Genomic DNA, 13063 nt, shown 5'->3' on the forward strand with positions numbered 1-13063 from the left:
CCATGTTTTTAAAATCAGTTGATGCATCTGATAAGGTAAAAGATGGCCACTTGTTGTTTCAGCTATTGGATGAGGTTATTGAGGATGTGGGGGTGGCTAATGTTGTTCAAATCATCACAGACAATGCCTCTAACTATGTTCTTGCTGGTAAACTGTTAGAGGAAAAACACAAGACCATCTTTTGGACCCCATGCGCTGCACATTGCATAGACCTCATGCTTGAGGATATTGGAAAATTAGATTGGGTCAGAAACACTGTATATAATGCCAAAAGCATGACAAAATTTATCTACAATCATACACTGGTTTTGAGTCTCATGAGGAAACACACTGGAGGCAAGGATATTATTAGGCCTGCCATCACTAGATTTGCTACACATTTTTTGACATTGCAATCTATGCTTTCCCAACATAGAAACTTGCAAAAGATGTTTTCCAGTGATGAATGGAATCAAAGCAATTGGTCTAACAAACCAGAAGGCAGAGAATTGAAAAGGAAAGTCCATGATGAAACTTTTTGGAGAAAGGCAGCAGAGATTGTGAAGCTTGCTGAGCCACTAGTTAAGGTGTTGCGGTTGGTGGATGGGGAAAGGTTGGCTATGGGCTTCATTTATGAGGCTATGGATCAAGCAAAGGAGCAAATAAAGACAGCATACAAGGATAGAGTGGCAAAGTATGGGCCCATTTGGGCAATCATTCATGAAAGATGGAACAATCAACTCCATCGCCCTATACATGCAGCTGGGTATTTTTTGAACCCACGGTATCATTATAAAGCTAAGGAGTCAGGAGCTTTGAGGGGGGAGGTCAGAGATGGACTGGTTGATTGCATTGAACGCATGATCCCATCGGAGTCTGATCAGCTGGAGATACATCAACAGGTCACATCCTTCAGCAATGCAACAGGTACCTTTGGGAAGAACCTAGCAAAGATTGCAAGAGAAGCAGATGAGCTAGGTAAACAAAAATTTCAATTTTCAATTTCTTAATGGTTTTACAGTTTTACTTTTTTTATTAAAGACTAAAGTTTGTTAAATCATTTATAATTTGAAAGTTAGATATAATTTGTAATTTTGTTGAGCTTCAGCCTTCATCTAACTCATAATTCATTACACTCCTATGTTTTTTGCAGCACAATGGTGGGAGGCCTTTGGTGGCCAGTGCCCTCAATTGCAAAAGTTTGCAATTCGTATTTTGAGTCAAACTTGCAGTGCATCTGGGTGTGAGCGCAATTGGTCTGTCTTTGAGAGGATTCACACAAAGAAGAGAAACCGTTTGGAGCAAAAACGGTTGAATGATCTAGTTTTTGTCCAATACAACCTTCGGCTCAGACGGAACCAATTGTTGAACAAAAGACCTGATTCAGATCCCATTGTGTTGGAAGACATTGATCCAACATCAGATTGGGTAGTGGAGAGTCGTCCACCAGAGTTTGATCCTGATGAGGATCTTGATGAACTTGAACTGGAACATCCACTTCAGCCTGTTCAGTTGAATGCAGAGCCCAATCCACCAGCCTCAGTCTCACAGCCAACAAGGAGTAGGACTCCAGTTGTAGGTGCTTCCTCTGCTCAGCCACGACAGAAGCGCAGCCGCATATCTACTCTATCTCAGCTTGCATCTGCTGCACAGCCTGCTAGTGGTACTAGCACCACTTCTAAAGTTGCAGTTGGAGACGATGATGATGATGAGGAGGCATGGGGCCCCTTGTCTGACTCTGATGATGATGATCCAGAGATTGGTCAAGATGATCTTGGCTCCTCTGGCAGTAGCTACTAGCCAGTAGTACTAGTATTGGAGTCTGGTCACCATCACAGTTTACTTTTGTTGTAGAGGGCATTTCTAGCCTCCTTGGTTATTTGTATTTTGTTTTGAGTCTTTGATCATGTATGACAGTTGACTATGTATTGCCATTGGGTACCATTTTGATATAATGGATTGGTTCATGAGCCTACTTTGATCATATGTTGTCTTCCATCTATATTATAATGCTGTGTGTTTGGAAACATGAATGAAAATCTTTAAAATTATGTTTAAAATATTTAAAATTATGTTTTTTTATAAAAAAAATAAATATTTAATGTATTTTTTACAACGACCGAGTCATTGAAATCGAGCCGGCCGAGTCATTACCGAGTCGGAGTCGATCCTCGGCCGAGTCGAGTCGGAGTCGGAGTCGTAAAACATTGGGCTGTTCTAATTTCTCTTCTTGCCAGTTCTGTAATTTACAACCTTCTAGTTTCACTTTTAGTTCTCCGCTTATTTTGACCTCTGCTAGAGTTTCTTATCCTGCTCTGCTACCAAAAATGGCGTGGCAGGGTCACGCAGTGGTCCCTGGGTCTTTATTGAAAAATTACTCATCAATATGTGCATGAATGTAAATGTGAGAAAAACAAAGAATTGAAATGGAAATGTGCTTCAAGACAAAGCAGAAAATAATTCAGAGATTCTTTTATTGGGGTCTACTCATTCTCATTAATGTGTAACAAAATAGAGATGCAACACTTAATTTTATAGCATTCTGCTTGCACTCTCTACGGGCCTCTCTTCACTTCCTTGGAACACTTCTCAGTCTCAGGGTTTCTTCTCTCCTCAAGCCAAGCTCTTATGAGCTACTTCTCTTCTTACTAACCAATATATTTCAGCCACCCTTCCATGGTTCAGAAGCCAACCTGGCTTCCTTTGTTCGCCCTCTTTGTATGCTTATCAAAAAGAACATACCATTTTCCTTCAATCTTCGCCCTTCGTTGCTGGGTTTTGCTTAGTTTTGACATCTTCCACTTGATTGTTTTAATTTTATTTAGTTTTATCATCTTCTACTTGATGAAGATATTTAGCAAGTTGATTTCCCACTTTTTAGCAAGGAAGATATATCTCCAAATGTTCTTGTTTTCAGGAATTGTTCATGAGTAACAGTAACTGATTAGTCAAGTTACATCCTAGTCTAATTTACATTCAAAACAATGTTTTGACCTGAAATAAATAGGCTTTCTCCTTTCTAATCCAGTTTGCATGGCAGGTCAGGCTCAATGTGAAAGTTCCTCCAAGAATATGTAAAGAAAGTTATGAGCAAGTTTTGGAAGAACTGCGGAAGCAAACACAGGTAAACCTAACTATTGTAAACATAGAATAATGTATCAGTGAAGACATGATCTACCAAAGATAATAGGTTGGGTCATGGTAGTCATCTAGAGCAATCACATGTATGTTTGTGGCGTATGTGTTGTTGCTGAAGCTTCTCTCATTGGAAGAATTCTTAAGCACAACTGGTGTGTGCTTAGGCACAGTTTTAATTTCTTGCTCACACATATTTTAGTTTATAATATATGTTGATAAACACAATAGATGACTGATTAGCTAGATAACTGTGATATGTCCTGCAGAAATATATGGGTTATAAGTGATAATATTTTGATTTAACGATGGGAACTGTGTTTTTAGATTCCTGGATTCCGCCGTGGTGAGAAAATTCCAGATAAAATTCTTATAAACTTTATTGGGAAAGAAAAGATAAGGACTGCAGCAATTGAATCAGTTCTGAATAAGACTCTTCCAGAAGCAATGTCTTTAGTAAGTTTCTTTTCTACATCATTCTCAGCTTTGTATCATTCCTCTTTCATATGTGCCTTATGTTGCTTTCTTTGAAAGATTCAACAAATAGGAAATAAAAGTGATCATGGAAATAAATGATATTTATCCATGTTGCAGGTGGTGATAACAATTTTCATCTACATTTTATCCTGACCATTTTACATTCGACAAGAGTCAAACTTGAGGGAATTGATGTTCCAATCCTCTTTGACCTGTCTCTGGTTTCAAGTCTGTTTGTGTCTGAGCAAACATTTGTGGTGCCGACCCAGTCATCCTGATTGAATATTCTCCTCATATCCTCCCAGAGGGATTCACACTTATGCCATGCTGTTTGAATCCATCCACCATAGACATCAGAAAATTCTCCAACAAAGGAACCCCGAATGTCAGCATGAAGAGACTAAGAAATCGATGATAGAAATGCTCTGGACATTCTTAATTTTACAATGGATTGTAGCTTATATGATTAAAAGGAGCAGCCACTTCTATTGGGAGATTACTAATTGTCTGCATTTTACTATCAACTGTTAGTTTTGTAACATCGGATGTGTTCTAGCCACGAAATTTGGTGGAGAGGCTAGAATACATGAGATCTCCAAAACCTAGAAATCGTTTATGCGAATTCGACCTAGAAGTGTATCAATTAGATTATTAGCTGATTTTTAAATATTTCTTAAGTCTAAATTTAGGGAATATAGTTAATTAATTAGTATTAATTGAGATAAGGTGAGAAAATCTAGAAACTCACACGGATCGACAGGGAATTAATTTGGGTCATTGATTATGTTTTAATCTTGGCCGTTGGTGCTCCAAGAGAAGATTATAAGAAGTCGATGGGTAGATGGAAAATACACCAATTGCAGATACTTAGTGATATAGGTAGTTCGATTTCCCAGTGGAAGATAATTCAGTAGTGAGATCGAGTAGCAGGTGGCAGAGGGGCAGCATAGTGATTTTTTGGAGTCAGAAGAGGAGGTCGTAATTATTCTTCTGGAGGCTACGCAGTGCCTCAGGAAGGGTGTTAGTTTTTGTAGCATCAGATGTGTTCTAGCCTTCAAATTTTTTGGAGAGGCTAGAATACATGAGATCTCCAAAACACATAAATCGTTTCTGGAAATTCCGCTTAGAAATGACTTAATTAGATTATTAACTAGTTTTTAAATATTTCCTAAGTTTAAACTTAGGGAATATGGTTAATTAATCAGAATTAATTATGTCAAGGCGTGAATGATCTAGAAACTCACATGGATCGACTCCAAGATGATCCTAACCATATGTTTTAATCTTGGCCGTTGGTGCTCCAACAAAGAATAATAAGAGGAGGTCGATGTGGTGATGGAGATGACACTTGAGAGGTTCGATTTCATGATCGATTTCCTGAGTAGCAGTAGTAAGTTACCAGAGAGAGAGTTTGAGATCGAAGAAGTGAGTGAGGAGCACAGAAAGTGAAACTGGAGGAAGATTTTCCAGATCCGGTGAGTACATTTGCAGAGATGCTAACGCTGGGCCAGCACATTGGCCTCTACATGCAAAGTTGATTTGCGGGAAGAGATTGACGTTTTCAATTCCAGAGGTCAGGAAGGAGTCCCAGAGTGCCGGAGAAGTGTCTTTCTGGTCAACATAAGGCAAAACGACTTCATCAGAGTCCAGTCTGAGGCTAGACGTCTAGCCAGCTACGCAAAGTAGCGCAGAGGCTGACGCAGAGGCTTAGAGGGCCGAAATTCTGAATGCAAGTTGTGCTGGGAGATTGCTTGTGGGGTGAGGAAATTTCCTCTCCATATTTTTGCCACTATTTCTCTGTAGGATTGCCAGTTTTGGCATCCAGTTGCACTCAACTTATTTCATTACTGCATAATAATAAAACCCTCAGCTGCTGCACCGGTTTTCCCAAGTTGGGTTTTTCCAGGGACTTTTGTCCAAAAATAATTGTGTTATTTTATGTGTGCTAGCATTTCTTCCAGCGTTTATTCTTCCGCAGTTTTATTTGTGTAGGTTGCAGTGTGATTTATTCAGTATTTGTTGTAGCAAACAGTAAATAAATTGTTAAATTAAATTAACAATTAGGAGAATAATTTCCAGTTGCTGCAATAGGATTTCGATTTGGAATTTTCACATGGTACCGGAGCGCAATTGATTAGCCAGAGAGCTTAGAGGCGAAGAGAGAAATAATTCTGCTGTTCAGTGTGAGCAACAGATCGAAATTCTGAGGGGTAGCACAATCACTTTGCTAAGAGGCCGAGTTACTTGACGAGATTTGATTTTTCTGAGTGGGGCAGAAAAATTCGATATCTCTAGATCAAGTGATTCTAGAGGTAGAGGGAGTAGCTCAGTTTTATCGTGGAGCAGATCTCTAGCTGGACGTAGTGGTTTTGCAACAGTTTACTAGAGTAGAGCCAACATCGAGTGGAAGGAGGAAGAGCACACATAGAGGGAAAATTTTCCTAAGGGAACTTCTAGTTTCAAGAAGTTTGATTTTTCCTTGCAGATCAGCTGTTGTTGTGAGAAAATCTTCTCACTCTAGAAGGGAGTGCGAATAGTAGAGCAACCACTGAGCAAAAGGAAAGAGGAAATTTTTGACATTTGTTGAGATGGCCACAACTGGACTTCGTGATCAAGACTGGTTGGATGGGGCTTCCATACTCCTTCCTTCTAGAGGAGTGTGGCCTGAAAATGTACATCGATGCAATGGTAGTAGTTCTTCAGGATTCAAATTAGCTGAAGGAGTATAGAAAGTAGATGGTACAGGCGAAACGTTTGATCCTAGATGTTGTCCGAGATCATGTGATTTCACTCATAGCTGGCAAAGATACTATGAAAATTCCTCAACCGGAATCCCTATTACAACAACTGATGATATTACTCCTATTTGTTAAATTCCTGTAAACAAATTACTTGTAGTTTCCTATGGAAAATATCGTAATACATACACTGCAGCCTTTACTTAATTAAATATTATGCGGAAACAAGACACTGAGCAAGAAAGAAAATGCAACACAATTGACACCGTTATTTTCGGACAAATGTTTCCGGAAAAACCCAATGCGGGAAAATCGGTGTAGCAGATTGAGGGTATTATTATGCAGGAGAAAATCTGAGTACAATTCTTGGATGCTCAACTAGCAATCCGAAACAGAGAGAAACTAGACAAAATGAGTGGTGAAATGATCTCACCCTGTCATTGGGAGAATCTGAGTCTGATCACACTGAACTAGAGCCTCTGCGCAGAACTGCGTTACTCCCACACAGTTCCTGCGTCACCCCTGCTGGGTATCATGCTGCTCATTCTCTAGACCCTCTGCTGGTTGGAAAATCTGAATCTCTGTCTCACGGGCTCACACCCCAACTCCTGGCTACTAAAACTCGATTTCCTCGGCATGAATTCGATTTCCCTCTAAGGCTTGCATTGCCACTGCGTTAGCTCTGCGTGTCTCCCTCTCTCTGGATGTCGTTCTGCCCTCTCTCTGCCTCATACTCTCCGGCCCAGGAAAACTTCCTTCTTCGGATACTCACTACCCCTCACTGCAAGAAATCTACTCGATCAGAATTTCCTCCTGAGAACTTCTCACTTCAGAAATTCAATCTCTTGATCTCTCGGTGTGTTTTCCAAATGACCCTCAAGCTTCCTTAAATAATCTTCTCGTTGACATTCAACGACCCATATTAAAAGCTAATCAATGGCTAAGATCATTTTAGCTTGATCCTCGTCTTCTTCTAGAAGTTACACCCACAATTAGATTAATACCCATTAATACTTTTAATATTCTAAGTTTAGACTTAGGGCCCCATTAAAAAATATTAATTATTTTAATAAAATTGTTTATGGATAGAATTTCCCAAAACACTTTCTTGGTTCTTTGGAATACATGTTCCCAAGCCTCTCCGCAAAAATTGAGGCCTAGAGCACATCCGATGCTACCCCAAATCAACAGATACTACCAAAGCGATGTGGGATGCTCTCTCTACATTGTACAAGGGTACTTCTGAGCAACGGAAGAGGTACCTAGAGGAAAAGTTGAGGTGTGTCAAGATGCAGAAGGGGGAAGGCATAGACCCCTTCTTCACTAGGATTCAGGAGATCCGAGACCAGCTTGCAGCTGTTGGAGTAGCGCCTCAACCCATAGAGCTATTGCGATTGACACGCAACAATGTCTCAGAGGAGTGGCAGGTATTTGTCCAAAGTATCTTGGGCAGAGATACCTTGCCAAGGTGGGACAGGATGTGGGCCGATTTGCAGCAGGAGGAGTTGAGACGAGCTCTATTGAAGAGCTCCATCAGTGGCAGCAACAACAACGGATTGAAGAAGGTGAAGAAGGAGGAGAATGTGGCCCTCGCATTGAAGGGTCCCAATCAAGGACAAGGGGAGCAAAGGAAGAAGAAGAAGGACTTGTTAAAGGTCAAGTGCTTCAGATGTGGTGAGCTTGGTCACTATAGTACCGAGTGTCCTCTCAGGAAGAAGAACAAGGAGGAGAAGCAGGACTAGTACGCAACTTCAACAAAGATAGATAGGTTATCCTCTAGGCTAGAGGAAGACTTCACCATGTTTGTTGATGTACCCCTAGGAGTGAGGTGGGGTGACTTGGTGCTATAGCCCCAAAACGTTATAGATGGGCAGGATCCTTGAGGAGTCCACTCTATGGATCAATACCTTGCTACGGGGGCCCACAATATTTAGTAGCAGGATGGATCAGTGGCAATTGATGCAGTCAGAGACCGAGCGACAGATGCAGAGACTAGTAGTAGTCAGATGCTGGGGAGCAATGCAGAGTTGGCAGCAGTGCAATTGGAACAATGCAGAGTCAGCAGCAACGCAGATTCTTCAATGACAATGTAGATACTAACAACAGCCAAAGACTCAGGTTACAGATGCATTATACTAATAACAACTGATTAAGTATTTTGGATGCTTTTCAGTTGCAGATGTTGCAGTTGCAGCAACAACAAATGAGAGGGAGTTGCAATGTAGAGGCAATGTCAGTAGCAACACAGATGCAACGTATATTAGAGTTGTGCAGTGGTTGGTGGGTTGTATGGCCAGACATCAACAACGTGACAGGGGATGATGTAGAGATAAGTTATGCAGTAGCATTGGAACACATTCCTCGCTAGCAGGGAGTGTTAGTTTTTGTAGCATCAAATGTGTTCTAGCCTTGAAACTTTCTGGAGAGGTGAGAATACATGAGATCTCCAAAACCTAGAAATCGTTTATGGAAATTTTGCCTATAAATGACTTAATTAGATTATTAACTAGTTTTTAAATATTTCCTAAATCTAAACTTAAGGGAATATGGTTAATTAATCAAAATTAATTAGGTCAAGGCATGAATGATTTAGAAACTCACACGGATCAACTCCAAGATGATTTTAGTCATCAATTATGTTTTAATCTTGGTTGTTGGTGCTCCAACAAAGGATTATAAGAGGAGGTCGATGTGGTGATGGAGATAACACTTGAAAGGTTCGATTTCATGAGCATATCGATTTCTTGAGTAGCAGCAGTAAGTTGCTGGAGAGAGAGCTTGAGATCAAAGCAGTGAGTGAGGGGCAGAGACAGTGAATCGGAAGAAGATTTTCCAGACCCGGTGAGTGCATTTGCATAGAAGCAAGAGAGCCACAGAGAGGCTGACGTTGGGGCAACGCAGTAGCCTCTAGAGGCAAAGTCGATTTGCTGGGAGAGATTGACGTTTTTAGTTCTAGAGGTTGGGAAGGAGTCCCAGAGTGTCGGAGAAGCGTCTTTCTGGTCAGTAGAAGGCAGAACGACTTCATCAGAGTCTAGTCCGAGGCTAGACGTCCAGCCAACTACGTAAAGTAGTGCAAGGGCTGACGCAGAGGCTCAAAGGGCCGAAATTCTGAAGGCAAGTTGTGCCAGGAGATTGCCTGTGGGGTGAGGAAAATTCCTCTCCAGATTTTTGCCAGTATTTCTCTGTAGGATTGCCAGTTTCGACATCCAATTGTACTCAGATTATTTCATTGTTGGATAATAATAAAATCCTTAGCTGCTGCACTGATTTTCCCAAGCTGAGGTTTTCCAGGGGACTTTTGTCCAAAAATCACTGTGTTATTTTGTGTGTGTGCTAGCATTTCTTCCAGCATTTATTCTTCTGCAGTTTTATTTGTGTAGGTTGTAGTGTGATTTATTCAATATTTCCTGTAGCAAACAATAAATAAATTGTTAAATTAAATTAACAATTAGGAGAATAATTTCCAGTTGCTGCAATAGGATTCTAGTTTGGAATTTTCACAAAGGGCAGTTCAATTTAGCTGTGGAGTGGGTTGTTTTAGGTGCTGGAGGTCGGGAAAATTTCCGGAAGGCCTGGACAGAGAATTCTAGTAGCATAGATAAGCAGGACGTCTGCTTCAGAGGGAGTTTCAGGCTGAGTGTACAAGGGACTGCGCAGAGCCAGTGCAGAGGTTGACATAGATCATTCCGAGGGTCAGTTTCTGAGCCTAAACTGAGCCGAGATTGCTTGGAGAGGAGGGTAAAATTCTCTCAGATATTCTGGCCAATATTTCTTTCAGATACAAATGCCAGTTTGATGTCAATTTATTGTACTCAAAATTTTTGCTGCATAATAATAATAAAACCCTCATCTGCTACACCGGTTTTCCTACCTTGGGTTTTTCCAGGGACGATTGTCCAAAAACAATAGTGTCAAAATTTTACGTGTGCTAAAATCTCTCCGTTTCCGGTTTGCTATTTTTCCGTAGTATTTTTATGGTGAAAATTACAGTTGTGATTTTATTTGTTGTTTTCCGTAGTAAATAAATTGCATAATTTATTTTACAGTTAGAAGAATAATTTCCAGTTGCTGCAATAGTTGAAATTTTCACATGGTATCAGAGCATGAGTGATTAGCCGGGAAATTCAAAAGCGAATTTTCGTTGTTCAGAAGGAGCAACAGGTCGGAATTCTTGAGGCAATGCAGTTCCTTGACAAGCAAACTGAGTTGTTGGGGCAGGGGTTCGATTTTCAGTTGCAGGTTGGCAGAAAAGTCAAATTGCCCAGGAGAGTGATTCCAACAGTCAGAGGGAGCGATTGTAGCTTAGATTTTCGCTGAGTAGATTTCTGGTTGGACGGAAAGTGTTTTTGTAATAGTTTGCAGTTGCAGAATCAACGTCGGGTGGAAGAGGAATAACACACAAATTGTCTATGACCATGGGCATACTTGTCATTCAGGAGGCTTTAGACTTGTCTTCCAGGTTGGAGGAAGAATTTTCTTGCTTGTCAGGATCAACTTCACAGGGTGTCCGGTATATAGACAGTGGAGCATCAACTCATATGACAGGGGTTAGGAATATTTCTCCAGCTACAAGGAGGAGCAGATGGACTTCTAGATTACTATGCGAAGCAAAACGAAGTGTACTGCAGAAGGGAGATGTACCATCGATTTTCAGAGGGAGTTAGGAGCAAGCACCAACGCTTCAGATGTATTGCATGTGCCAGGATTGGGTATGACCTTGATTTCAGTATCCTAGTTACAGGATAAGGGAAATGATATCCACTTCGTAGGGAAGAAAGTGTTTGTCAAACACTCAAGTTGGAAGAAGGTAAGACAAATTGGAATTCGAATCAACAAATTGTACAGGTTGCAACTCGATTCTCCATTGGCACTAATAGGCAGTGACAGTAGCAGTGGGAAGGAGCTGAATGAGTTATGGCATAGGAGAATGAGACATCTACACCATGGAGCACTCAAGATGCTCAAAGAAACAGTAACAGGGGTTCCATAACTTGGCACAGAACATAATGATGTGTGCAGAGGATGCGTACTTGGGAAGTATCCTAAGGCAACATTCCCAAGAAGTGACAACAAAGTAGATGGCGTGTTAGGACTGATACATTCAGACATTTGTGGCCCGATGTCCACTAGAGCTCCTAATGGTTCCGAATAATTCACCTTTATTGATGACCATTCCAGGAAAATTTGGATCTACTTCTTGAAGACTAAAGGTGAGGTCTTCGATCGTTTCAAGGAGTTTAAGGCCCTCGTGGAGAATGCGACAGGGAAGAAGATCAAGGTGCTTTGCTTAGATAATTGTGGAGAGTATATTGATAAAGACTCCATTGTTTTTTGTGCGAAGGAAGGCATCAGAAGAGAATGGACAACTCCATAAAATGCACAACAGAATGGGGTAACGGAGCGGAAAAATAGAACCATAGTTGGGGCTGCAAAAGCAATGTTATATGACCAGGATCTACCTAGGTTTCTATGGGTGGAGGCATGTAACATGACGGTATACATTTAGAACCAGACTCCTCATAGAGCGTTGGGGAAGAAAACGCCAGAAGGGGTTTTCACAGGGAAGAAGCTAGAAGTTAGTCACTTCAGGATCTTTGGCAGCATTGCTTATTGCCACGCGCTAGATGAGAAATGTTGTTGCACAAAGTGTCTAGGGACCGTGACAACGCTCAGAGTAAGGGATGTCACTCTTAATCCTTACTCACTTCGTTTAGATTCTCTCCTAGGCAAGTCAAGGGGGGTAGTCCCTAAGGTAGATGGATGAGAATAGACTGTGGAACACAGGCTCTAGGAGATTTTGATGATGGACAACTTGATGAATGTAGAATAAGTCTCGGTCAATCAAAATGGATGGATTAAAATAAGACACAATCGCAAGATATAAATGACTACAAACCAATGCCTTTATGTTCAATTAACCGTAAATTAAGTAATAACAGGTCATCCAGAGAAAACTCATAGATGTGGCAAATCGATGATCATGAACAATTAATGTAAATGCCCAAAACTGCAATATGCAAGAGGTTCTAGATTTAAAATAATTTTCAATTAATGGCCCAGATCTAGAATAATTAATTTTCTCCTATCGCCAATATAACTTAAAACATTTATCGCACCTTGACCATAGAAGAATCATGAAAATTTAAGACTTAGCACTTAATACTAGAAACACCAAGAAATTTTAAATTATACTTTAATTATTCCTTAGGCAATTTGAAGAAGTAAAATAAATCAAAGGGTTAATAAATTAAAATTTTAATGGGCCATAGGTCACATTAAAATTTCTAATGTGAATGCGCAAATCCCTTTAATTTATTTCATTTTTGATTTTTAGATTTTTTAAATTTTTAGGATTTTTTTTAAATTTTAGGATTTTTTACATTTTTTTTTTAATTTTTAGGATTTTAGATTTTTCAAATTTTTTATATTTTTTTCAAAAAAAAAATCATAAATTAAAAAAATAAAAATGAAAATGGAATGACAATGAATCATAATAAAAGTCAAAACAAATTCGAATTTTAAAATAAAAATAGAAAATAAATCTAAAGTTATATGTTTTAAAATCGAATTTCTTAAAAAAGATAAATAAATGAATGACTGACCTAAATCTTAACTAAAAAAAATACAAAACAAAACTAAATGAAACCAAACGCATATATACAAATGAACATAAAAATAGAATGTATGCGTTTGTTGTTTTGCAATTGCAAGTTTGTTGGTGGAAGGAGCTGGAC

The 13063-nt window shown here is 39.8% G+C and overlaps 1 protein-coding gene across 3 annotated transcripts in view; it reads left to right on the forward strand.

Annotated features, from left to right (window-relative positions):
• The window catches only part of LOC149141286 (trigger factor type chaperone family protein), a 365480-nt gene that overhangs the window by 52599 nt on the left and 299818 nt on the right, over positions 1 to 13063 (forward strand). For 2 of the 3 annotated variants that reach the window (XM_089447542.1, XM_089447540.1), the window contains exons 2-3: positions 3020 to 3103; positions 3442 to 3570. The exons of the other annotated variant lie outside the window; for it this stretch is intronic. In XM_089447542.1, the coding sequence (XP_089303668.1) occupies positions 3020 to 3103; positions 3442 to 3570 (213 nt within the window). The remainder of the gene's footprint in view (positions 1 to 3019; positions 3104 to 3441; positions 3571 to 13063) is intronic. 3 annotated transcript variants of the gene reach the window in all.

The sequence above is a fragment of the Pinus tabuliformis genome, chromosome X (assembly GCF_031772625.1).
Source record: "Pinus tabuliformis cultivar Carrire ecotype Pingquan chromosome X, CPIR1, whole genome shotgun sequence".
NCBI classification, from domain to species: Eukaryota; Viridiplantae; Streptophyta; class Pinopsida; order Pinales; family Pinaceae; genus Pinus; species Pinus tabuliformis.